At 47.6% G+C, this 26,996-nt stretch overlaps 1 protein-coding gene across 2 annotated transcripts in view; it reads right to left on the bottom strand.

Annotated features, from left to right (window-relative positions):
• Window positions 1–232: 232 nt before the first annotated feature.
• CDC45 (cell division cycle 45) overlaps window positions 233–26,996 on the bottom strand; it is a 28,747-nt gene continuing 1,983 nt past the window's right edge. The window contains exons 4-19 of one of the 2 annotated variants that reach the window (XM_008059682.2): window positions 26,423–26,560; window positions 25,484–25,627; window positions 22,627–22,682; window positions 20,965–21,013; window positions 19,472–19,533; window positions 17,125–17,175; window positions 15,624–15,743; window positions 13,900–14,031; window positions 13,604–13,702; window positions 12,562–12,723; window positions 6,237–6,375; window positions 6,076–6,159; window positions 4,026–4,144; window positions 3,780–3,856; window positions 1,833–1,898; window positions 233–367 (exon numbers count right to left, since the gene is read on the bottom strand). In XM_008059682.2, the coding sequence (XP_008057873.1) occupies window positions 1,834–1,898; window positions 3,780–3,856; window positions 4,026–4,144; window positions 6,076–6,159; window positions 6,237–6,375; window positions 12,562–12,723; window positions 13,604–13,702; window positions 13,900–14,031; window positions 15,624–15,743; window positions 17,125–17,175; window positions 19,472–19,533; window positions 20,965–21,013; window positions 22,627–22,682; window positions 25,484–25,627; window positions 26,423–26,560 (1,497 nt within the window). In that variant the 3' untranslated portion in view covers window positions 233–367; window position 1,833. The remainder of the gene's footprint in view (window positions 368–1,832; window positions 1,899–3,779; window positions 3,857–4,025; window positions 4,145–6,075; window positions 6,160–6,236; window positions 6,376–12,561; window positions 12,724–13,603; window positions 13,703–13,899; window positions 14,032–15,623; window positions 15,744–17,124; window positions 17,176–19,471; window positions 19,534–20,964; window positions 21,014–22,626; window positions 22,683–25,483; window positions 25,628–26,422; window positions 26,561–26,996) is intronic. The other variant, XM_008059683.1, reaches the window with a different exon arrangement.

Genomic DNA, 26,996 nt, shown 5'->3' with positions numbered 1-26,996 from the left:
CCATGAGAAGGTCTGGGTGCTGAGGAGCCCACCTTCTGCCTACTGCTATCCAGGGGGCCTGGAGGACAGGGTGGGGAGACCTTGCTATTGGGGCCAAGCAGGGGCTACACCTCTGTGTTGATTTCCTGCTAAGCCCTGGGGGTGCCAGGGCACAGGACCAAAACTCCCCCGGACCCACAGAAGGCTCAGGGCACACTAAGTGCTGGTCTCAAACACAGAGCCAAGATGGAGAACAGACGCTAAAATAAGCACTTTATTTCATTAAAAACAACTGCCCCTGCACCTCAAAGTATGTCCATAATTTACAATCTAAATAAAAGCCAGTTAATATAAATAAGGAGAAGGTCATTTCTGAAGGAATCAAATTCTGGCAAAGAAAAAGAAAGAAAAAGACATAAGATATAAGTTTCAAACAATTCTGATGTGTCCCCAGATTAAACAAGGCCTTTCCTGACATGCTGGGCTGTGCTTCTGACTAACCTGACCATGAGGGTGGGGGTAGGAGTCCAGGGGCAAGGACCACCCCAGACTCACCAGGGTGCCTGCTGTTCTCACAACAGCTCCTGCCTGGGTCTGGACTGTTGATGCCCTTTCAGTCCCAGCACCTTCTCACCTCTCAGCGCCTGCCCAGCTGCTTCTTTGGTCAGGGGCCCCCTGGTGCCCTTACCCGGTATCTCCCCTTGCTCAGCCAATCTACTCTCCATTCCCAGCACTCTGCCCTTCACTTCCCTGTCCTAGACCACCTGCACCCCTACAGAGGTGGTAGGACACAGTAGCATCAGCATAACTGAGCAGGCTGTGAGAGGGGTCTGCCTCTGACACCTGCCCACTGCCTGAGAGCACACACCTTCCACCTCTGCCCCACTCTTGGGAGTCCTGTGCTGACACTCCATACCCATTGTCTAAGGCAGATGTCAGCCCATTTTCAGATGAGGAAGCAGGCTCAGCCTAATTAGGTGCCTGGCCCAAGGTCACTGCTGATGAGCTCACAGATCTCACTGAAACTCCAAGGGTCTGACCCAGAGCCCCTCCCCCAACACAGGCCTGCATAGTCCAGGATGCCCTGACAGAGGGACTGTGGGGCACCTGAGGCTCCCTATGCTATTCTCGGCAGAACACATTCTGGCCCCAACAGCAGAACAGGCGCCTGCCCCCAGGATGGGGCAGTGGGAGGACCCTGGGCCCACAAGGGGACCCCTACATCAGAGCCTTGGCAAGGCCCATCTGCCACAGCAGCAGCCTCCAGCCCAGGGCTCAGGAAGATGCAGGACCATACATGGCATGCCCTGTGGCGGGGTCCTAGGCCGAGAGATGGCCACATAGACACAGGGCAGGTCCCTGCCCCTGTTTCCCAAGGGGCCCCACAAGAAAGAAGTGGCATGTGGGGCAGTGGGAGACATCCTGGGCCACAATAACCTGCCAGTGACTTGAGACAAAACTTAGTGAAGGCCCAAGTGTGTAAAAGCCTAGATGTGGGGCTCTGTGGGGCTCCAGCCAAGGCCTGATGTGAAGGCTGTGGGGCAGCAGCGCCAGGGGTTCTGCAAATCACACCAGTTGCATGTGCAACACCCCAGCCTTATGGTGTGGTCAGCAGAGGGTGAATGCCAGCTCCCTCCCCGGAATTAAGGGGTTTCATTAAGCTAATTATCTTCCCCATGTGGCCCTGCCGGCAGCTCAGGGACAGACAAGGAAAAATTTGTTGGTCCCACATCTCCTCAGGAACCCTGCTCTGGTCTGAAACCCAAGTAAAAGCCTCCGTTGAAGAACAGGGCAGGGAATCAGGGTCAGGCTCGGAGGCGGCAGAGCTACCCTGTGGCATCCCCACAACTTACCCTAGGACAGGAGGGAAACAAGTGCATCCAGAAACTTGCTCCGATCCTCAGCTTTCAGCTCAATTACTGAGTAATGAAAGAAAAACACCCATGAGAAGGGAGGAGTGGGAGAACAGGCAGAATGCACAGCATCCTCCGCCTGACCTAGGCTGGAACTAAGCTTCACTGCATTCCAAACTGCACCAGCCACTCCACGGCTGGAGCATTCTGGACTTACTAGTCACAGCTCTCCGTCCCACTGTATGGGTACTGCTGGCTGCACTGGTAGACAGGGCAGAGCTGGGGCCTATGGGAGGACCCTCTGGAAACTGGGGTCCAGCGGTGACAACCAACAAAGGGGACACAGAGGAGAGCCCAACTCAGAGCATTATAGACCTGGACAGGGATGGCTTCACCACCTGTCCAACATGGACCCTGCCCCTGAAGGGGGCTGTGAGAAACCCTGGCAGGGCAGGAGGCCACCTTCTGCCTCACTCTGGTTAGTGCCTCGGCTTCAGTGTCTTCTTCCATGCAAGGGCACATGATGCAAACCACCTGTATCTCTCAGGGCCATCAGGCACAGCTGAGCACACAGACTCTCATTAGACAGAGCAAAACCAGGCCCTGGGACAGAACTGGTTGAATCCTGGGAGCTATTTTTGCTGTCAGTCTCAGCTCAGGAACTCCAGGTCCAGCACACCATGGCTGGCTCCACACCCTCAGGATAAACTGGGCAGCTCCTGGCTCCGGATTCTCCCTGTATAACAAAGGCGATGTTCTGCAGGCCAATGAGTATCCACCTTTCCCACATCACAGGCTCAAGACAGTCAGTAGGGGCTACAGCTTGGGGTGAACCAATGCCACATGGCGCTAGACATGGCTGGGTCTGGCTGAAAGAAGTTGGCTCTGAGGTGACTGAGGCTACCTGAATAAAGACTGGGTCTCCCATGAGAGGGATTGGTCATTGTTGAGGAATTGGATGGTGGTGAAACAAGAAAATGTTCTTTCTGAGAGATGCAGATGAAGTACTGAGGGGTGTTATGGGCTGAATTGTGTCTTCTCAAATGTCTGTTGAAGCCCTAGCTCTACCATATTTGGAGACAAGGTCCTTTATCAAGTAATTATGTTCAAACGGGGTTATCAGGGTGGGCTGATGTCCTTAGAAGTGGAGGAAATTTGAACAGAGACACTTGGAATGGTGTACAGAGAAGAGACCACGCGAGGACACAGCAAGAAAATGGCTACACACAATCCGAGAGGCCTCAGGAGAAACCAGTCTGCTCCACCTTGATCTTGGACATTTCATCTGTAGGGCTGGGAAGAAATAACTAACTGGTGGAAGCCACCCTGTGTACAACACTTTGTTATGGCAGCCTCAGCAGACTAAGATGGGGAAAGTGTCAACAAGTCGGTTTTATTCACTGTCAACAAGAATAAAAAGGCAAATATAAGAAGGTGAGCCACGCTCTGTGCTGGCATCTGGGGGAGCAGCTGCTAGACAGGCCCTTCTACTCTGATCTCATCCAACACAAATCTGAGCCATTACACAGGCAGGATCCACCATGACAACACAAACTCTGGCCTGAATGGAGGTGGCAGCACAGCTGTGGAGGTAGCACCCTTGGGTCACGGCAGGCCCCTCTGTTTCTCCACTCCATGAAAGGGAGATGGTCCTGACCTGTGAAGCTAGGGCCAGTCCTCTAGGTTTGGTGGAAAAGTGATCTTCAGAGTGATCTTTAGGGCTAACTGTAAGGTCACAGCCAGTCTGTCACTCGTTAGGAAACACCTTTTTCCTCCAAGGCTCACTGAAGCTCCCTGACCTGCCAGACCCTGCCCTGGGCTGGTTCCATGAGGTCGAGAGAGCTGCCGGCCAGGCTCCTCCGGCCATGCCAACCTGCCTGGTTCTGATCCAGCATTGACCTTTAAGGGTCAGGTGGGAAGAGTGTGGCCGGAAGGCAGGAGACTCACCTGAGAGGTCAAAATGGTTGTGCAGTGTCCGGGAGCTAGTGCTTTCCGCTGCCTTCTCAAATGCCCGCCCAAAAAAGCTGCGGACACAACAGATGCATTAGGGGCTAGGCTATATGTAACAGATCTATCCTGACCCTTACCCCGAGACAGACACCAGAGGCAAATGTCACTCTACTCAGCAGGGTGATAGGCCCATGTACTGACACCTCCAGCCCCCTAGTCCCAGGACAAGTGGAAGTCACTTACTTCTTCCTGTCAGAGCTGTCAGTCTCGGGGGGGATGCCCATCACAGTCACTGTGCCTTGTTCCACACTCAAGGGGGCAGCCATCACCAGGGGCAGCAGCTTGCAGCGCCGGTTCTTTGTCTGTGGAGACAAAGGGCACCTTCTGTATGTGAAGTTAAGGAACACAGGTCTGAGTACACCACCCAGTGCCTGGGGCCCACACATCACCAGGCCACTCCACTCCCCGAAGCCACCAGGCACTGTCACCAGAGAAGATGCTTGGATCCCCATGAGGCATCCTCCAGCTCCTTATGAACTAGACCAGCCCCATTACCTGTGGCTGCTCCTCACAGGGACTCTGACCTGCTGTTCCCTCCCTCACCTCCTTTGCATTCTGCCTCAGGTGCTACCTCCTCCAGGAGGCTCCTCCTTACCCCCTACCACCATTCTGCTCCATCCTCTTGTAGCACATGGTCCCATCTGCAACTGCATGGACTCATTCCTTGTCTGCCTCTGTTGCCTATACAGTGTAGACTCTGAGTGTTTCCTTCACTGCTATACTTGAGATACCCACACCCTACAACCCAGGTGATCAGTCTCTTGGTTTGTCCAGGACTGAGGGGTGCCCCAGGATACAACATGGAACAATTGGTCACTCCATGACGGTTGGTCACTCCTGGAAGGTGGTTCAACAAACACACAATAAACTGTTCAAGAAGCAACTGTTCAACAAACACACAATAAATGAGTAGATCCTGTGAAGTGGGTATCTGTTCACCCATTTTATAGATGAGGAAAATGAGGCTCAAGTCAGACACTCTACCTTACACCACACATTTGGTAAAAGAGGAGGCTGAGATTTGAACCCAGCCTAGAGGACTCCAAAGCTCATGTTTTGTCTCCAGTTCATCATGGACATTACTTGACTGATAGAACATACATATCAATTTATTGGTTAGTTCAGCAGCATGGAAAACTTCAACATCTATTTATACATTTTATTTAAAATAGTCACAGTGGCTCATGCCTATTCCGGCTGTGGCAGGAGGATTGCTTGAGCCCAGGAGTTTGAGATCAACCTGGGCAACGTAGCAAGTCCTTGTCTCTACAAAAATAAAAAAATTAGCCAGGTATGGTGGTGCATACCTGTAGTCCTAGTTACTTGGGAGGCTAAGGCAGAAGGATTGCCTGAGCCCGGAAGACTGAGGCTGTGGTGAGCCATGATCGTGCCACTGCACTTTAGCAACAGAGTAGGACTTTGATTATTGAAATGTGCAGGACCATCCTTTCCACAATCACACCTAGGAGCCTGAAGTCAGTTGGGTGAGGACTCCTGCCCAAAAGTGAGATGAGTTAGGGGTGTGTTCCAGGCCAAAGCAAAGAAGGGTGTTAGGCCACATGGAAGACAAAGTCACACACAGGGAGTTGGCTTAGAAGACAAACTTAGCAACTAGCTTCACTCTCCTTGACATGTCATAGCGGGATACAAGCCAGCAGGTATGGCTCCATGTGGGCCCCCGCTAGTCATCCAAGTAACTTGGACAGTGAATGATGAAATCAAGATTGGGGCGGGACTCGGTTGCTCAGCCTGTAATCCCAGCACTTTGAGAGGCCCAGGTGAGTGGATTGCCTGACCCCTGCAGGTTTGAGACCAGCCCAGGCAACCTGGTGAGACCTCGTCTCTACAATAAAATAAAAAACAGCTGGGCATGGTAGTGTGTGTCTGTAGTTCCAGTTACTGGGAAGGCTGAGGTGGAAGGATCACTAGAGCCCAGAATGTTGATACTGGGGTGGCCATGAGCATGCGTGCCACTGCACTCCAGCCTAGGCGAAGGAGTGAGACTTCAACCCCCCCCCCCAAAAAAAAACAACCACAAAAAAACGAAATCAAGATTGGAAGGTTCCTAGGGGTCAGCCGAGAAAACTATAGCTCAGAAAAATTAAGGGATTTGCCTAGACCCAATAGCTGGCGAAGAGCCCTGAGCACTCCAAGCTAGTGTCTGCTGTTCAGTCCAGAGCACTCTCTGAGCATCTGCCCTCCTGCACCCATGATGCACCACCCATATCCTCACCGAAAACACAAAGGACTTGAGCAGGTGTCTGCTGAGCAGGCTCAGGGACGCTGGCTTGGAGAACAGCATGACATCTGGAGTGCCCTGGGGAGGGGAGACAGGTGGTCAGGAGGCCACCAGTAGGTATGGCCCAGCACCCGTGCATCAGCAGGAAGCCTGACCTCCATGAGGGAGCAGTAGAGGAAAGGCCCCTGGGAGATAACGAGGTTGGTGCAGAGGCAGCTGGCGATGGTCTGCTGAGTGGCTCGCAGTTGCTTCTTGGCGAGTTCCAGGCCATGGTACAGCTTGTCTAGGTTGCTCCTGTGACAGGACAGACATACAGCTTTGATACTGCTTGCCAGGAACTCTTGGTAAAATACCAAAGTCGCAAATAGATTGCATGGCTCCTGCTTCAAGAGGGGGTTTGGAGATAAGAGTTTATCCTCTCTCCTTCCTGAGTTCCCTTTCACATGAAAGGAAGAAAAATTGTTTAAACCCACAGCAATGCAAACAAGAGAAGGGTACTGGCATCAGAAGACAGGAGACTGAAAGCCAGCAGAGGGGAGTTCACACAGAAGGCTCAGGAGGATGCCTGGAGGTTTGATCAAGGGCTGGAGGTTGGATGGGGGAACCCCTTCACCTGAAAGATTTTTACTCTTCTCCATATAAGGGTAGGGTAGTATATGATCCTCTGTGGAGAAGCAGAGTCCTCAAGCAAAGCCTCTGTACCCCAGTTAGGAGTCCCAAAGTGCCACAATTGGCTCCTGCCCACCAGGGTGAAGCGATGTCTTCCAGACAGCAAAATGTGCCCAGACACCCACGGCTCAGCAAAGGTTCCATAGCCCCCTTCTTGAATATGAAGGATACTAGACCATTTGAGAAATATCTGTGGCCTGAAAAAATAAATAATCCTGGAAAAAACAGAGATAACTGGAGAACAAAGAAACGTAAAATGAACTCTAATTACTATCATCTGAGAGATTTGGGCAATGATTACATTCTTAAACTAAGAACAGGATACTATGAGAAACAAACAATCAGAAACTAGAAAGTGTTGATGGAAATTAAAACAATTGCAAGTAATAAGACATTCACTCAAAGTCTAGAAGATAAGTCAAGAAAAGCTTCAACATATATAACAAGACAAAGCCATGGAAAATGTAAGGCAAAAATATGACACAGCATCACTCTAGGAAGTTCAGAAAGCAAGAATAACTGATGTTGTGTGTGTGGGGAATAGTAAATAATAAAGAAATAGTAGAATAGGCTAGGAGCGATGTTTACACCTGTAATTCCAGCACTTTGGAAGGACTGTTTGAGCCCAGGAGTTCGAGACCAGCTTAGGCAACATAGCAAAACTTCACTTCTACAAAAACAAAACAAAACAAAACACCAGGTGTGGTGGCACATGCCTGTAGTCCCAGCTACTCAGGAGGCAGAGGCAAAAAATTACTCACGGCCAGGAGGTCGTGGCTGCAGTGAGACATGCCCCACCTGGGCAACAGACAGAGTGAGACCCTGCCTAAAAAAAAAAAAAGAGAGAGAGAGAAATAGTAGACTCAGACATGCATGTGCTCTAGTAAACTGAAGGAGTAAGTGAAACAACAATGAGGAGCCCAAGAAATGATCTGAGAGGTGCAGCCAAGGGACAACGGTGAAGACAGTGAGCAGTAGGCCTAGAAAGCTGCAGATCCAGGTTGGCGTGGGAAGACAGAGCCCTGGGCACTCCAGGAAAAACAAGCCTCAGAGAATAACTGCCGGAAGGAGTTTGGAGAAAAAATATGGATGAGATTAAGGAGACAATAAAAAACTCCAGGAAAAACAAAAAGGCATTCAGAAAGTAATGTATTATGGCACATGATTATCTCTGGAATAGCTTACTAGCACAATAAAATAAAACTATTTATTAATTTTCATCTTTTAAAATCAACCTATAGCCAAAGATGAGAAGACTTACATCCTTTTCTCTAGCCCAAGATTATATGTTATAAATCATGAAAATGTATAGAGAGTCCAAAAACTGGGAGAGGAAAGCTGAAGAACAAAGTTGGGATGTTGATATGGCTGGGTTTATGATTCCTCCAAACCTCATGTTAACATTTGATCCTGAAATGTTGGAAGTGGGGCCAATGGGAGGTGTTTGGGACACAGGGGCAGATCCCTCATAAACAGATGAATGCCCTGTGGATGAGAGGTAGGGGTGGGGCCATGGGGTGACAGAGTTCTTGTTCATTTAGTTCCTGCAAGAGCTGGTTAAAAAAAAAAAGCCTGGCACCTTCCTCTTCTCTCACCATGTGATCGCTACACACACAAGCTCCCCTTCATCCTGAGGCCCTCACCAGGTGCAGATGCCCAGTCTTGAACTTTTCAGGTATCTGAATGCTAAGTCAAATACAGTATACCCTTTTTTTTTTAATGTTACCCAGCATCAGGTGTTCCATTATAACAACACAAAATGGACTAAGATAAAGTAGGGAGATGAGACACTAACGATGGAAGAAGATATAAGTATGTTAAAGCTACAAAGGAGCTAAAAATAGTGGCATAACTGACACAACAGGAAAGGACAGAAGTGGAATAAATGCTCCTTTGTCACAGCAGGAAGTCAGTAGACAACAAATAAAGCTGATCTGTCAATGCTGGGATGACAGTGACAACAATGGTAGGATAGTTTTTGGATTTCCCCAAATTTCTAGATTAAAACAGAGCAGCCAGATAGCAAAATAAAAAACCCAGGGCCCATATTTACATCTAAGAGAACAAACCCCAAAATACAAGCAGATAGGAACAGACCAACAACCAGCCACAAGACTGGTGTAATGTCAGCATCAGTCAGGGAGAAAGCAGAAAGGTCATGAGACAATTAAAACTTCAGGCAACTGGGGAACAGTGATCGAGACTGAGAGTTTTGCCGCATCCAAGAGCAGGCGAGTGCAGTAGACCAAGGTAAAGTGGAAGGGGCTATGGTAAAGAGCAAGAGGCTGTGGTAAAGTGTAAAAGGTCAGAGTAGTCTAGCTCCAGGAGTATCACCAGACCCACCAGAGCTTCTTTCTTTACTGGGTCCTTCTGAGGAGAGACTTCTGAGAAAGGAATAAAAATCGACCAGGATAGGGACAATAAAGAAAGGGAAAGGTACAGATGAAAATGCACTGGGATTTTCCTGGAAGTTCTAGCCAGCGGAATCAGGTGAGACTATAAAATAAAAGGAATTTGACTGAAAAGGAAGAAGTAAACCTATCTCTATTTGCAGATGACACAAAACTATTAGAACTAATAAACGCTGAGCAAGGCTGCAGGATACAAGATCAATACACAAAAATCAGTTGCATGGGTGTACCATAGCAATGAGCAAATCAAAAATAAAAATTAAGAAAACAAGTTCAAATACTGAGGAAATAAATTTAACAAAAGAAGTGAAAAGTTTATATTCTAAAAACTACAACACATTGTTGAAAGATATGAAAGAGCATCTAAATAAAAAAATCTCACACTGATGGACTGAAAGACCCAATATTGTTAGGATGGCAATACTCCTCAAAGTGATCTACAGATTCAGCACAATCTGACTTCTTAGCAGGAATTGAAAAGCTGGTCCTAAAATTCTTATGGAAATTCAAGGAACCTAGTATAGCCAAAACAATCTTGAAAAAGAAAAACTTACGTTTTTCAATTTCAAGACTTGCTACAAAGCTACAGTAATCAAAATAATGTGGTACTGGCATAATGATAGATAGATAGAATAGAATAGAATTCAGAGTCCAGAAATAGATCCTCACATTCATGGTCAACTGATTGTCAACATGGATACCAAAATAATTCAATGGGGAAATGAATACTTTTTTTCAACAAATGACGCTTGGGACAATTAGATGTCCACATGCAAAATAATTCAGTTGGATCCCTTCCATACATTAAACACAAAACTTAACCTCAATTTAATCATGTACCTAATGTAAGGGCTAAAACTATAAAATTCCTAATAGAAAACATAATGTAATATTTTTGTGACCTTGGATTAGGCAATGGTTTCTTAGATATAACACTAAAAGCACAAGAAATAAAAGAAAAAACAGATGACTTAGGCATCATAAAAATCAACTTTTGTTTCCCAGGACACTGACAAGTGAAAAGATAACCTGCAGAATGAGAAAAAAAATTTGCAAATTATATATCTAATAAGGGATTTGCGTTTAGAACACATAAAACAACTTTCACAACTCAATAATAGACAAATACCCAATTTTTAAATGAGCAAAATACTTGAATAGGCAATTCTCTAAAGAAGATACACAAATAGCCGGGCTCGGTGGCTCAGCCTGTAATCCCGTGCCTTTGGGAGGCTGAGGTGAGTGGATTGCCTGAGCCTGCGGGTTCGAGACCCGCCTGGGCAGCGAGACCTCATCTCTGCAATAAATCAAAAAATCAGCCTGGTGTGGTAGCGCATGCCTGTAATTCTGGCTACTTGGAAGGCTGAGGCGGAAGGATCGCCAGAGTCCAGCAGGTCGAGGCTGCGGTGGCCGGGAGCAGCCACTGCACTCCAGTCTGGGCGACAGAGTGAGACTCCAACTCAAAAAAAAAAAAAAAAGATACACAAATGACCAATAAACACCTGAAAAGATGCTTAACATCATTAGTCATCAGGGAAATGCAGATCAAAACCACAAGATACCACTTTACACTCAATAGGATGGCTGTAATCCAAAAGACAGACAATAACAAGTAAAGGTGATAATGTGGAGAAATTGGACCCTCATATACTGCTGGTGGAAAATGTAAATGGAGCAGCCACTGTGGAGAACAATCTGGTAGTTCTTCAGAAGGTTAAACCTAAAGTTACCATATGACTCAGACCTTCCACTACTAGATATATAACCAAGAGAAACAAAAACATGACTACACAAAACTTGTACATGTAGGTTCATAGCAACATTATGCATAATAGCGAAAAGGTGGAAACAAACCATATGTCCATCCACTGATAAATGGATAAATAAGATGTGGTATATCCATCCAACAGAGCATTTTTTACAATAAAAAGACACGCTATCCTATCACGTGCTGCAACATAGATGAACCTTGCAAACATGATGCTAAGCTAAAGAAGTCAGTCATAAAGGACCACATATTGTATGAGACTATTTGTATGAAATGCTTACAATAGCAAATCCATACAGATAGAAAGATTAGAGGTTGTCAGAGACTGAGAGGGATGGGGGATTTGGGAGGTGATGGATAGGAGGTGTAGGTTTCTCTCTGGGGCAATGAAAATGCTCTAGAATTAGATAGTGGTGATGGTTGCACAATCTTATGAATATACTAAGAGTCATTGCTCTGTACACTTTAAATGGGTGAAATTATATGGTATGTAAATTATATCTCAATAAAGCTGTATAAAAAAATGTACCAGGGAACACAATCAGGAAATCCCAGACAGCAGGCTCCCCTATGTATGTATTTTTTTAACACTACACAAAAGCAACAGAATTAACAGCTCTGTGAAGTCAGAAATGCTGCCTGAATCCTCCTAAAAAGTCAAAGAAATGACATTCACAAATAAACAAGCATCAGAGAAGTACTAAGGTCAAATCCCCTCAAAATCACTTTTAGGAAAAATAGAATAACATCTCTCCAGACAATGAAAGTACATTAGTGTGAAAGCTGCAGGTCCCAGGATGAAATCACTTTTTGTCCAAGACCCAAACAAATTAGAGTGGGGAAAGCAGGAAGTGGGAGGGCTCCTGCTTGTATGTCTGACATAAAAACTCAAGGATTTTCTAAAACAACCTTGCAAGAATTCCTTCACCACTGTAGCAATTCTGATCAGAAGCTCTCGAAAGAACACCTGCCCAGCAATGGCATTTCCACCAATGAACTGACGCCAACTCTGGCTTTGAGTCTCCAAAACTAATGAATTCTGTTTCCAAGTACTTTATGTGAACTTCTTTTTGCCAGTACAAGTTCCCCTTCATTCTCCTTCATTCTCTCTGGGTGAATACATGACTTGCCATAGCTGTGTATCTCAGATGGGAATCCTCTTATCTAATTCCTGCATCAATTCAACATATTTGGAGATATTTTCCTCAGATGTTTGACACTAGGAAGACATGCCAACAAAAAAAGATCAAAATTGTCAGTTCTATTTCAAAACAAGCTAAAAGATATAGAAAAAATAATAAAGGACATCTCAGGATGTGTGATAAGAAAAGATTAGCAATAAAAGAAAAATAATTGAGAAATGAACACTAAACTAGAAGAAATACAGGAATGAATGAACACACAAATAATGCCTTCAGAAGGTGGGAAAAAAAAGAAAAAAAATCACAAAGAAAAAAGAGCTAAAAAGGATTCAAGAGAAGGTGATGGATACTAGACAGGCAGGCAATGTGTCAGGCGCACCATGGTCTAACTCCGTGATTCCAATTCACACGAGCAGTTTCTGCAGGACAAAGTCACTCCTGTTGCTCGGTGGTCCCTGCAATTTATCACCCTGGGCAGCGTGAGGCCTACCTGGAGAGACTGTCCAGAGCCTGGATGAAGTGATCTGTTCCTGAGCCATCCTTCTCAGGGCTATCCATCAGAGACATGGTGGCAAAGACCACGTCACTGGCCAGGAACTTATGCTTGAACCCAAAATGAATGCTGAAAGTCTGCATGCGCATGTCCTTCATCCTGTCATGGAGTGCAACATGGCTGTCACCTATGTTACATGGACAAGCTTTCATTGTCATACAGGGCAACAGATATGTTAATGTCCCTAACAGGCCCATGCTAACGCTTCCAGAAGGACCATTCTGCTCAGAGGATGAGGTGGGCCAGGATATCCAGACAAATCAGTCCTGCAGCTCAAAGTGACTGAGCACCTCCATAGCTGCTTAGCTGGCCTGGGGCAGAGCCAGTTCATTGGGTCTAGGGGGTTGGGGAGTCCTCTCCCACACTCCAGCATGCCAGCTAGTCAGGGCAGATAGCCAGGCATAGGGCCTCTAGCAGTGCCCACAGACCTGGTCAGACACAGTTCGCCTGAACCTGGCCCTGATGGCCTGTTTCCTGTCTCCAGTGAGGAATGGGCTGGATCAACCTCAAAGGTTCACATGGCAGCCCAAACCTCACTAGCAGTTTTTTTAACTTTTAATTTTTTAATTATAAAGATGTGGGGTGCAATTCAGGATTAGGTATACAAATGTTCATTACGCAGGTACCCTTGTTGATGAGGTGTACTTCCCCTTCTCCAGGCAGATTCCCACTACTGCCAATCCCGTCTCCCCGCCCCCCACCCCCCCACAGTTTCCTGCTACTGTCAATCCTTTTCTTATAGTATTAGGATAGTTGTGTAAGGTCTGCTTATGAGTGAGAACATGTGATACTTAGTTCTTTGTTTCTGACCTCACAAGTATTTTAAGGAATTCTATAGTTTACTCAAGTAGAACTCAAAACTTCAGTAATGGCCAGACTCAGATAATGCTCATTTGTACATTCTTGGGTTTTATTTTTTGCTTTTTGGCATTATTTTAGGAGTGTGGTTAAAGAAGCAAATCCAGATAAATGTGTTTACCCAAACTTATTTGCAGACTCTTCAATCATTTCCCGCAAATTCTCCTTCAAGGAGACGTCCATGGACTGGAACTTCTGCTTCACCTGTTTCAGGGGAAGGCTGGGAAGAGCAAGTCCAAGTCACGTGAGCAAAATCACCGGACACACCAGACACAAACCCGCGAACAAGGGTGCCTCAGCACATGCAAACAGATAATACCAGAGGATCTAGGGTGAAGAATTTATGGCAGAACAGGATGTGTATTTTACAACCAAGCTGGTCATAACAAAGTGACTGGGGCTTAGATAGTCACTCACCCCATATCTGCGAGGAACTCCTGGAGCCGCTTCTGCCCGTGCACAGACCAGAGCTTGAACCTGGATGCAGTGTAACTGGTGTTGCACAGGCTGTCGTGGAGGGACCAGTGCTGATAGAGTGCCAGGCGGAGGCTGGGCCTGTGGTCAAGGAGCATGCGGCATCTGCCCACCCCAAGCTGCACGGCCCCACCTTCACATCTACAGTAGATGGGCTACTGTGACAGCAAGCCCTTCCTTGCTGCCTCTGCCCGCACAACCAGGCAACCCAAGGGTGACATGGACCTCTCTGATCTTAGCCTAATTTGATCCATACGAAGAGCCCATACAGAAAGTCTGGGAGGTGGTGGGCACCATCACCATCCCCGTCTGACAGATGGAGAATCTGGGGTTCGGGGGTTCTGCAGAGCCAGTGTGCTGTGGTCACAGGCAGCAGTCACAGCCACACACAAGGTAGGAGGCTGAGTGTCACCAGCTCATCCTGCTTCACCTTGCCCAGCCCTCCCCACCACCCAACCCTCCTGAAAGCCCTCTGCTGGAATCCCATTTACACTCCTCTTTTTGCACATACCCTTTACTATTCCTGGCACGGTGAGCACTGCTGTGAGTACAGATGATCCCCTTCCCCAGACCTCTTCACAGGACATAAGGCTGGCCTGGCCTGCTTCCTGTGGTCACACTGGTGCCCTGCCACCACTCTTCCAGAAACTCAGCATGCTCAGTCCTTATTGCAGCCCCTTCCAAACCCTGGGGACTCCTGGGCCCTAGGGCCATAATTCTCCTGGTGGTCTCCCTAGACCTCAGTTCTCTGACTCCCTCCCATGGTCCCCAGATGAGTGTGCCCTGCCCTGCTATACATGTGCCAGGACTGGTTCCTGTACACTGTGGCCCTCTCCCTGAGTGTTTGGCAAGCTCCACAGTCAGCCCAGCCTCTGTCCCTAGGCTTTCATAGGTACCTCACTACTGATGAGCCTTTCTCCCTACTCATCTTAGTGCAGGGCTAGGGAAGTTCCATCTGGGCCATCACTCTACCCAGCTGTTCACAGTCACTGCTGCGGTCTTGCCTGAGCCACTGTCGTGTGTCCTCATATGGCTGTGATGTTTCCTTGCCCTCAACCTATCTCTACTGTGCAGCTGAGAGACCTTTTGAAAACCCTGTACTGAGCTCTGGTCACTCCACAACCTCGCACTGCCTTTGGCTACAAGGCTACCCACTCTGGTCTCCCTGACCCTGACCCTGCTCTTCTCCCAGTCTCTCCTAGTGACCACAACAGCTACTGCCACCAAATGTGGCTGAGACTCACTACGAGATGTGGCCTCCCTGAAGTCTTTCCTGAGTACTCTGTCCATGCTCCACATACTCTTCATAGAAACGGCAGGCTTTGTAATGACACATGAGCTTCCTTCTTTCCTGATATACTGAAATGCCCGCACTCACAGATAGGCCCTGTGTGGAGCCACCACATGCATCTAGTGTCAGGCTCACAACAAGCACTCAATAGGGATGAACTGAAGGAGGGTGACGCTCCCAAACCCTGCTGGCATTGAGAAGCCAAAGCCACATAGATGAACTAGGGCAGCACACCACAGTCCCTCCTCCTGCCTGCTGCCTCTTCTGTGGATGTGGGCCAGGGTATAGAGGGTGACAAAGCAAAGAGTACCCACTGAACAGAACACCAGAGGCAGGGGTTGCTGCCTGCACCCCTCAGGCTAAGTTGCAAGGATACTCGTACTCAAAGGAGATTCGTGTGCAGTCAACGGAGAGGGTGTTTTCCTCATCCTCGTTTCGGTGGTTGTGCCGGGAAACGTGGCGCTGCAGGACTCCGACGTCAGTCACATACTTCATCCTGGAAAGAAAGCAGTGCAGGCCTGGGCCAGCTCCCTCTACCCTCACCCAGCAGCCCAGGTTCCTGCCTGCTCTCAGGACTTTGCCAGGAGCCAGCCCACCATGCAGGCTACTCCTGTACAGGAACTAAAGAAGGTTGGCCACCCCAGCTGAGAAACAAGGACACAGCTAGGAGAGGTGGCCCCTGGTCTCATCTATCTTCTGTTCTCATAGATTTGATGCCTCTTGGAAACGGGCACTGTAGAGGCCATAGCCCCACTTGCCAGCCCACACAGTCAAGTGGACAGACCCCATAAGTGACAGGAATCCACAGCAGAGGGTGCAGACCCTGCTGGGGAAGTGCAACCAAACAGTGGGAGCAGGCAGACCCTAGTCGAGGTCCCAAGGGACCACAGACAAGGACGATGCAAGGGCAGCACTACTGTCTTCCTAGACCCAACGTATCTACACACACATACCACGCTACCCTTAACAGAGGAGGGGACTGACACCCAGAAGGCCAGTAGGTTGTGCCAAGGTAACACATCCAGGCAGTAGCCCAGGTCTGAGACTCAGATTCCTCCCGACCTGTGGGTCACACTGCAGAACCCGGACACAGGTGGGGCAGGGGATGCAGGAAATAGAGGACATAGGGCTTCTTCAAACTGTGCAAGGCATCCAGCACACAAACAGAGGCTGTGCCAGGTGACAGCTTGGGGATATCTGCGTGGGTGTCCTTGGGGTTGAGGTCCTTGTCAATCCCCTTAGATGTCTCCCCTGATGGACACCAGAGAAGGCTGGGCTGCCTAGTGGAGGGGGATGAAAGATGCCAGCTCTGGTAATGGCCAAGGCCCCACCCTTTACCCAGCATCTGTATTCTGGGGCAGTCTATTAGCTCACCATCAGAGTCTAACACATGAGGAACCTACCACTGAGGGGCAGAAAGAGATTCTGCTTCATGCCAGCCCTCCTTAAAATCCTCTAGCCTCCCCTTGCCTTTGAGATCAAGCCCACAAACCCTAGTCCCTCACTTGGGGTCCCATCCCCCTCCTATCTCCTCCTATCTGCTCCCATGTTCTCCATCCCACTGCACGGGTCACACCTCAAAGTCTGGCCCTGGTTGCAGCTATCCTACAAGCAGGCACAGGAAAAGGACTGGGAAGCTGAGTCCCTCCTCCTGCCACTGGCTCCACCTGGTGGATGACAGGCCATACACGGCCAGTTACTCCCAAGTACTTAGCCCTTCCTCAGTGACACAGGCCCTGAGGAGGAGGCCAGTCCCCCCTTTTCAATAGGACCCTGTGGGGATCCTGCTGAAGACTCAGGGACTATGGCCAAACTCTGCAGCCAGATCTTGGTCCCAGCACAGGGCCAACCTGGAAAGTGAGAAAACTTGTCCTTACTGGGTGATCTTGTCTTGCACCCACTGGTCCGTTAGTCCAATGATGGCCCACCTGGAAGGAGAGGAAAAGGTGTGATGGAGCTGGTCTACACCTTGCCAGGTTCAATAGGGCCTGTGGTGTAGAACAAGGAAATGGAACAGGTGGCCTGACCCACCTTTGGTCAGGCAGAGGTTAGAGGGGCAACTTGGGCCTCACAATGCAGTGTGCCACCAGGGGAGCTTTAGGTACACACAGGAGGGAAATCTCTCAGGACAGGGACAACAGCTGCGACAGGAACCAGTCCTCCTGTCCACTTCCAGGCCCTTTCTGTCCTTGTCCTGCCCAAGCTATATTCCCGGCCTCAAACTCAGAACAGAGACAGAGTAGGACCACAGCAGAGGCCTGTGCTCAGCTGCTGAAGATGCTGCTTCACCTCTCAGCCCTTCACTGTCACCTGCTCCCAGCACATGGGGCCCTGGTCATGCCCACATCTACTTATCCTGCACCATAAATGGCAGGATGTAAAGGAACAGCTTTTAGGCCTCTTGAGAACCTCCAATGTCCTATCTCCAAGCTCCTCTTTTATCCATGAGACCCAGGCTGGGGCCTGACTTCCCAGGATGATGACCAGTTCATGGCAAGAGCAATCGGGTTGACTGTGCTCAGATGCACCGGGTCTTCAGGTGCTGTCCTTCAAGACCTCCAAGGTCACAGCCAAGGACGCTCTGTGCACAGTAAGGCAGAGAGGCCCAGAAGATCCCTTGCAGGATGACAAGGTACCCTGTCATCCTCATCATAGCTCCCAGAATGTGGCTGGGAGGGAACTCCAGAAAATTTCACCCAGCCGGTCTTCCCTGATGGAACCTCCCTCCCGCCAAATTCTGATTTTCCTATATCTGCGTTTCGTATCATGTTATTTTGCATTTCTCGTGCTGTTTCTGGGGCTTTCTGACATCACCACTAAACTGAAAGGCTTATTATAGTGAGTGGTTGTTGAGGGCCCTGCTGAACACACAGTAGGTGCTCACTGAGGTACCTGTTCCTCAGTGCTAATGCCTAGGCATTAGTAGAACACCACACTCAAATGACACTAGATGGAAGCCAGAGGTGAGAGCTTAGAGGTCTCTCCCACACAGCAGGCTGGGTTCATTCTCTCACTTCCTTTAAATGAATGACCTGGGCATTTTTCCATGAACTTCAAGTGACCATACTCTGTTCCCTAAAAATTCTGCTACTTGCCATATGCTCCTCTCTCTCTCTGCCAGCATAAATGGGTTTCCCGTGTAAGGGACCTTGGACACAGGTCAGAAAGCTAGGCCTCAGGCCATCCTCCTGGCAAAAGTATCCAAGAAAAACCCATTGTGGACAGCATGTCCAGTCCCTTTGTTTCCCGTGAAGGCAGGGCTGTCCACCACTCTGGTACTGCTGTCCTCATTTAGATGGGGGCTCTCAGAACAATGACATAGTCACATGCCACATCACCACTACAGGACTCCTACCTGGCCTTACTGTGGGACCCTCAGTGTGAGACCTTAACATTGATCCTGGGGTATGGGGATTATTACTTCCACACCATGAAGGATAATTCAAACCTGGGAGGACTGAGTGAACTGGCTGAGTAGTTGGTGGGCACAGAGCCAGGCGCCAGCATGCAGTTCAGGGAGGAGAGCTGGGGGCTGGTAGAGAGAGATGCACTGCCATCTTTACATCAAGGTGATGACAGAGCACCCTCAGGCCTAGTGGTTACCTTGCACTAGCACCCCTCACTGTCCTGAGACTCTAACTCTGTGCAGACCATTATAATCCCCACAGCGGATGAGGCCTAGCCAGACCATCATCTTGCAGAGAAAACCAGGAAGTGGTGGAGTCAGGCCAGATCTACATTCTCTTCATGCAGAAAGACTGCAGATTCCATTTCTAGGTAACCCAAGTGGACAGTAAGAGCCAAGTCCTCCTGATCTGTGTGCCAAGTGTTTCACCCATAGCCCGTACAGTGGACTTGGAGCAGGATGGTTCTTCCTGAATCAGATCTTACCATGTGCCAGGTCTGCAGAAACACCTATCAGGCTACCTTCTTCACACTTCATATCTGACACTCTGCACCACCCCAATTTACTGAGCACAAGCTAAGCAGCAAGGGGGGTATGGAGAGCAACACCTCCCACCCTCTGCATACTCTAACCCTCAAAGTCCCTTGAGTATCACAGTTACAAAGACCACGGCCGTGTACATTCCTAGAAAGGGACTGTCTGACACTCCTGGTAGGGATGAGGGACGTGCCCTCCCTGTGGGAGAAAAGAGCTGCTCACATAGAATTGACCTAGGTAAGTGGCAATATGCGCACATAGCTGCTGCATGGACTACATACCACAGCATGTCGTTCAGGTCCTTGGACATCATCCACGCCAGGTCAAACATCACCATGGCCGACTGCAAGGAAGTGAAGAAGCCTGAGGCCCAGGGCAGCCATGGTTGCCGGAGGGACACACACTGGGGGCAGGCTGTGCATCTGGACTGGACCTGAGCCAGTGGGGGCTCTGGCCCAGCCCATGTAGATGGAGGGTCCACCCAGCCAGGGCACACAGGTAGATTTCAGCCCAACATACACACTAAACTAACAAGTCCACACTACACAGAGGGTAGAAAGACTGAGAGTATTAATAACTCAGTGGACCTGCACATGCTCGTCTCTAAGCTCAAGTACTCACTGTCTACATACTTTATCCTGCAACAAGGGAAGAATGGGAGGAATGTGTGGCGCAGGGGTAGCCAGGCGCAGCATTGGTTGGAGCCTCTAAATCGCTCACTGGGTTCATTGATGATGCCTGAGGCAGGCACTGAAATCTGGAGGTCAGGAGACCCCCATCAGCTTCCTGGCCCTGCATCCACATACTCCTCCTTGCTGGCTGGTGGCCTCAAACACATTCCCAGGAAGGCCAGGTGACATAGCACCCTGATTCCAGTACCTGGACATTAAAGAGCAAGGTGCCTTAGGATCCCTTGTGAGGAAGATCTTTACAACAGGACCGTTCACCAACAGAGGCACTGAGCTCCTTGTGAGCAGAGTGTCTGGGTTTGGTTAGAGACCTCAAAGAGGTCTGGTGTTTGAACAGAAGGTCCTAACGTCCTCTTAGCTGTGAAAGGCTGGGCTTTCTCCAGGGAGAGGATTTCCAAGAAATGTATTTGGAGGGAGACAGACATCCTCTCTGGGCAAGCATCAAAACTCTCCCTTTCCACTGCTTTGAATTTTCCCTTTGCCAGGGCTGAGCCGAGACAGCAAATGGATGCTTCTTCAAAGAACAACGGACCCTTGACAACAAAAGGGACATTGGAAATATCATGCTCAGCGTCCAAGGTCCCAGGATCAAATTCTAAAACTAAATACAGGATGTTATTGGAAACTTATTTTCTAGAGCTTCCTAAGGCACTGAGCTCTGTTCAACAACAACAGAAACAGCACAGGAGGTTTTCTATACTAAATTCTGTGCTGTAAAACATACACACTGCCGTGCCTTTATAAGTCAATGGGGTTTTAGCTTCTTGCACAGAGATTAGTACAGACATTCTGTATTTTTATGATGAACAAAAATAAATGCTGCTATTCTTTGAGTAGTGGGTGCAAGGGACCATTTTTTAACAATTGCCTCTGAAATGAGGATTATTCTCCTCACTTTATAGGGAAGAGAGTCAGGCTTTTAAAGAGGCTGTACCACCTGCCCCAGGTCACACAGTGGGAAGCAGTGGAGATCAGATTCAAATCAGGTTTTCATGGCTCTAAAATCCATGCTCCTTTATCATGTTTTAGGATACTGACCCCTAGAGTCTTAACTTTAGGGTAAAATTTCACCTATTTGTACTTACCGATGTCCCATGATACTCATACTGTTCATAGTCAAAGAGTATATCTCTTCTGTAATGACATAAAACACAAGTCTTCAACAGGAAGCAGCAGTACAGGAAGCCAAACATTTGTAAAAATGCTTAAACTTGACAATATTCAAAGAATGCAAATTAAGTCATAGTACTATTTATTTTCACTTATTGACTCTTTTTTTTGTTTTGAGAAAGCAGGATTTATTAAGAGGACAGAAAAGCTCCCATAGTGGGAGGGAACTCGAGAGGGTTGTCCCACTTATTGACTCTTTAGCAGAATGTGGATATACAATTCTGGGAAATTGACACAAACTGCTTGTGGCAACGTTTGATGCAAAGTGGCATTGTCCCAGAATCCCACTTATGAGAAATTTTTCCCAGAACACTTCAAAACAAGCAAGACAAAACTTGCTGTGCAATTATTAATTGCAGTCTTATTTGTAATGGCAAAATATTGGAAGTAACATACATTTCAAAAAAGGGAAATTGCCAATTAAGTACTATGCAGTTTAGAAAGGCTACTCAGAATGATCTAAAATGGTTATATTAAGTAGAAAAGTACAAAACCAGATGCATATTATGATTATGTAAAATATGCACAAATATGGATAACTCAGGAAGAAAAACCCCAACCCAGAATCTCTTTGAATTAGATAATGAGAATATGGGTTATTTTCACTTTCCTCTCCTTACACTTCCTGAAATGGCTTTACACTGCCCTTATACAAAGTGGTAGTCTCTGCTCCCATGGTGGGAGTACATGTCCTCAGCTAGAATCATAGGAACATCAGCTGCATGACCCAGGGAAACCTCCATGATGGATCCAGCAAAGAATTCCTCCAGGACCCACCTTGAGGGCACTGCTGTATTTCAGTCTGAGTTAGAATAACCTTTCCAATATTTTAATTTAAAGTACTTTAGGCCCAGTGTGGTGGCTCACACCTGTAATCCCAGCACTTTGGGAAGCAGTGGTAGGAGGATTGCTTGAGCCCAGGAGTTTATGAACAGCCTGGGCAACATAGTGAGACCTTGTCTCTACAAAAAATACAAAACATAGCAGAACATGGTGGTGCACAACTGTAGTCCCAGCTACTCAGGAGGCTGAGGTAGAAGGATCACCTGAACCCAGGAGATCAAGGCGGTAATGAGCTGGGATTGTGTCACTGCACTCCAGCCTAGGTGCCAGAGTGAGATTCTGACTCAAAAAAAATAAAAAAATAAAAAAGCATTTGTTTTTTTTGCACTTGTAATAGGAAGAGGAGTTATGAATAAGTTAGTCTCCTTTTCATGCTCTTCCCTAAGAAAAGTTTTATATAATTGGCATCTATTTCATTTAAAGACTTTGCAAATAGAAATAACCTGATAAAAATACATCAGAAAAACATGATAAAAATAAAGAGCTAAGGGTCACAGTCCCTAACAGATGGCATATATGTGGGAGATCTCTGGGCTGTCCTGTCGCTGAAACCAGACAGTGGCCCAGGCTCTCCTCCAAAACAGCAGCCACATGCTCACTCCTGAAGCCACTGGTCCAGAGGTTCTAAACTAAACTTATTATCCTAAGATGGAAAACATATAGGTGTCGGTGGCACCACAGAACCCTGCATAAGTAGGCTCCTGGCACTGGGAACAGCTTGATGTGCGACTTACCTCCGGGCCTCCCACTCTCTCTGCTGCCTCCTCCGCATGGTTTGCTCCACCACTTCCTGATACAGAGACAAAGAACAAAAATTGGAGCATATGTGCCAGGAATTTAACCCTATAGCCTAAGAAGGTTCCAATTTGGCAGAAGCCTGTAGGCTCAGACCTGAGAGAGAACATGATCACCCCCTTGCCCTGAGCACAGCCGTTCCTGAAGAAAGGAGCTGAGGCAGGGGACCCCTTCTGGCCCCTGCACAGCAGACTCCTACTCTTGCAAAGCTATAGCAAGACACCCCAATCTCTCTGCCTGGTAGTGTCAGAAGGGAAAAGGTGGGAGCTGCCACCCCTGCTGGCTGGTGACAAGCCCACGCCCTACTCCCATCCCAATGGTGGGAGAGCCTAGACTATCACCCCCATCTGGCTGTAATGAGGCACCCCCTTCCTCCCTGCTGGGGGGTAACAGAGGAGGCAAAGCAGAGAGTTTGAACCTTCATTGCTCAGCAGTAACAAGGAGTCACTCCCCTCAGGTGTCAATGGAAATCAGGTGGGGAACCTGAACTTCTACCTCCTTCTGGCCCACCACCGCCTCACTAGAGCAGTGTCAGAGAAAGTCAGCTAAAACAGAGACTATCACAGTGCCTGCAACTTATTCTCCAATGACCCAGCCCCTCCAAAAAAAATGCACAGAGAGAAAAAACAAATATGGCAAACATGAGCAACAATTTGACAAAATTTCAAAATAAAAAAGGTAGTGGGAAATCATGCATATTATACGTCTTAAATGTCATGTAAAGCATTTGCAAACATAAATTCTAAATGGATGTGTTAAGCAGGTAAATGGAAGCTCTGATATGCTCTTGATCTCAACAAGATGACCTACCTGGCTGGGTGTAGTGGCTCAGTCTGTAATCCCACCACTTTGGGAGGCTGAGACGAGAGCATTGCCTGAGCTCGGGGGTTTGAGACCAGCCTGGGCAACTTGGTGAGACCTCATTTCTACAATAAATCACAAAAACTAGCCAGGCGTGGTAGTGTGCATCTGTACTTCCAGCTACTTGGAAGGCTGAGGCGGAAGGATCACCTTAGCCTAGCAGTTCGAGGCTATGGTAGCTGTGAGCATGCCATTGCACTCCAGCATGGGCAATAAGAGTGAGACTCCAACTCAAAAATAAAAAAAAGATGACTTAACATCTCTTCATTGCCAAACCTGCTGTCAATCTCACCAGCCCATTTTTCTGGCAATGCTGGCTATGCCCACCTCCAAACCTCCCCTCCCACCTTGGAGCCCTTGTATCTGTGGAAGCTTTGCCCAGGAATCCCCCTTGCTCCTTCCTTCCTCATACAGGTCTCTGGTCACGTGTCTATGGTCACTTGACACTTTAGAAGCCAGTAGCTGGTTCCCTGTCCAGCCCCTACCCTGCTTTCTACCTGAAACCTTTTTCCTCATTGTGGTCATTTATGTGTTTGAGATCCATCTCCCCATTGGAAAACTACACAAAGGCGACTTTGCTCTACTCTTTGGACTCCAGAGCTTGACTGCTGCCTGGCACATAGTAGGGGCTGAAAAACTATTTGCTTATCAGTCAGAATGGAGAATTCCAAGACTTAGCTGCAGAACATGAATGTGTCTGGGGAAAATCTCACTGGAAACTGATATTTGGAGACCTGCAAAAAGTAGCTCATCGATAGTAAAAAGAATGCTATAAAAAAGGAACATTCGGAGAATAAAAAAGAGCTTTTGGAAATAAAAAATCAGAAGATAAAGACTACCTGGGTATGGTGGCACATGCTTATAGTCCTAGCTACTCAGGAGGCTAAGGCAGGAGGATAACTTAAGCCCAGGAGTTTGAGGCCAGCCTGAGCAACATAGAGATACCCTGTCCTTAAAAAAAAAGAGGATAAAAACCAAAAAGTCTGCCAGAAAACAAAACAAACAAAGAGCTGAGGGAAAAAAAAGCAAATCTAAGAGTGGATCCAAGAGGTCCTCTATGAGACACCTGAAACTAGTGAAAGGGGAGGCAAGCGTGAGAAAGATGAGGAGAGAAAAGCATGCTTTGCTTTGAAGGATACCACCTCTTCCCCAGATTGAGAGTGTTCTAAATGTCCCAAACATGCCTTGAAAGGGCTCTACAAAAGCACTTTAGCAGGAAACATCAGGTTGAGGATGAAGGGAAGACCCTAAAACATTCCAGGGGCAAATTCCAGGTGACGCACCAAGGATCAGAAGCCAGAGGGCATTAGCTACTTCAACAGCAACACTGTACCCTAGAATAAAACACAGCCCTACATTCTAGAGGAACAAACAACTCCTTCTTGCCATTCTACATCTAGTAGAAGCTGTAGTATTGGGTAGGCCCCTGCTGTTGGCTGAGCCCCAGACAGCTAAGCAGTTCAGACCCAAGGCCCACACGGTGCAAACCACTCGTTCTTCACACATAAAATTCTTCCCTGGAGTGACCATCAAGGAATGAGCTTGGCCAAGGGCCACAGACCTGCACTGCTCTTCTTTAGTGACTCCACAGTAATTGATGCCAGAGGAGAAGAGAGAAGGAAGGAGAAGTCTGCTTTTTTATTGTTTCTCTTTCTCACTTTTTTGCTATGTAACACAGAGTTGAGCTGTTCTAAGTTTCATTTCATCTGATGGGATCCTACTGGGAAGAACAGGAAGCTCTAGCTCAGAAAAATCCAATAACCTGCCTGAGACCACACAGCCAAGAGACAGCAGAGCCCAAGTCAGCACTCAGGTCTACTAACTCCTCCACTTCCCACTGCCCCAGTTATGTCTGGGCCTGAGAGGCTCTGGAGATGACCTCTGACATCTGGTAGTGCAAACTTCTCCAGAGTGCCATGAGAGGTCTAAACATACCTCTTCTAACCGTGTGCGCTTCTCAGAAGGCTCTGACCCATCGCTGTCATTTCCCGAATGCTCTTCATCCTCCTCTTCATCCCTAAAGATATCATCGTAGGCAGGGACTTCAAGGTCATCATCTTGTTTAATAAGTAATTTGATCTAAGTTCAAAACAAAAAGCAATGAAATCTCCCCTCTCTCAACAAAAAACTACATATAACAGTGTTTTTCTCCTGCAGAATCTTATCACTTCCTAATTAGCTGACTCATAGCTTCAGGTATGTACAAATAGCCACCTCTGTAAGAAGTGTTCCAGACTTGTCAGACATCATCTTTTCATTACCACTAAATAAGGTGCTGTAATTGCACCACACATGGTATGCAGAAATTCTGAAAATCTGAAAACAGTTTTTTGAAAGCCACCCACAGTCTACTTAAGTCTGGAAAAGCAGCTCCCTCTTACGCCACTTATCAGCAAAATGAATGCCCTACAAGTGTCCTCTTATAGAGGACATGAAGATGTGCAACCCCTAGGTGGATAAAACTGTCTCTAAAAGCAAATCCAGGCCAATTGCTCTTCCTCCCCTGAGAATTTCAGAGGACCAAGTCAGAGAATGCCGAGGTGGCTGCTCTGTGCCAGGTTGCATGCTTGCCGCACAGGGGTTCAAAGATTATGTGCAGTAGCATCATTTTAAGCTACAGAGTTCTGGTCCCCACGATTTCCAGGTCAAGCGGATTATGCAAATACATTCTGAGCATCTCCAAGGGCAAGGCCCCACATCTCTTGTCAAAGATAGCTAAGACCAGGTCCTTGTACTCAGGCTGCCCCCACTCCCAGAGGGGAACTTGACATGTTTTGCTAAGAACACCAGGTGCAATGTTGTATGTGGCATAAAAAGGTACAGATGGATTGAGGGGAGACCAAAGAAGAGGTGAGGCTCCAAAGTCTTGGGTACCTGGGTGTCATTGTACACATTCACAACGTTGACTGGCCTGTGGGTGTCACACACAAAAAATGTGGTGTCTTCATCAGGTTGAAGGATATCCAGTAGGTCTACATTAGCTCCACAGTTTATGAGAATAAAATAGCGGAACTGGAAAAAAAAAAAGAAGCACTGCAAAGTAACTGCATCAAGGAGGCTCCTTTTCTTTCACACCAGGCTTCTGAGTCTCCCCACTGAAACTCATTAAGTCCCTGATATGTGGCAAGGCCCACACAGCAAGGGGCTCCAAAAATGGCCACAGCTGGTATGCTATGTGCTTTTATACACCCTACGTATTATTTCATTTCCACAACAACACTGAGGTGGCTGCTGTGGCTCTCCCTGCTTTCCCCAGAAACACATGGATGCACAGGGTCAAGAAACTGATGAGGAGCAGACCAAGACTTTCCATGCATCTCTTCAGGTCTCATGGTACTGGCTGCACAGCCTCTCCATGTTAATAGCACTGCACAAGTTTACATTTTAGCAAATCTAGGATAGTGCATACTTTATGGGCACCTAAATATTAAATCCTTTACCAGACTCT

This window comes from Carlito syrichta, unplaced genomic scaffold (genome assembly GCF_000164805.1).
Source record: "Carlito syrichta isolate Samal-C Ts95f unplaced genomic scaffold, Tarsius_syrichta-2.0.1 Scaffold304335, whole genome shotgun sequence".
Lineage (NCBI taxonomy): Eukaryota > Metazoa > Chordata > Mammalia > Primates > Tarsiidae > Carlito > Carlito syrichta.
The sequence above is the reverse complement of the archived record's forward strand: the minus strand, read 5'-3'. Positions and strand labels throughout refer to the sequence as shown.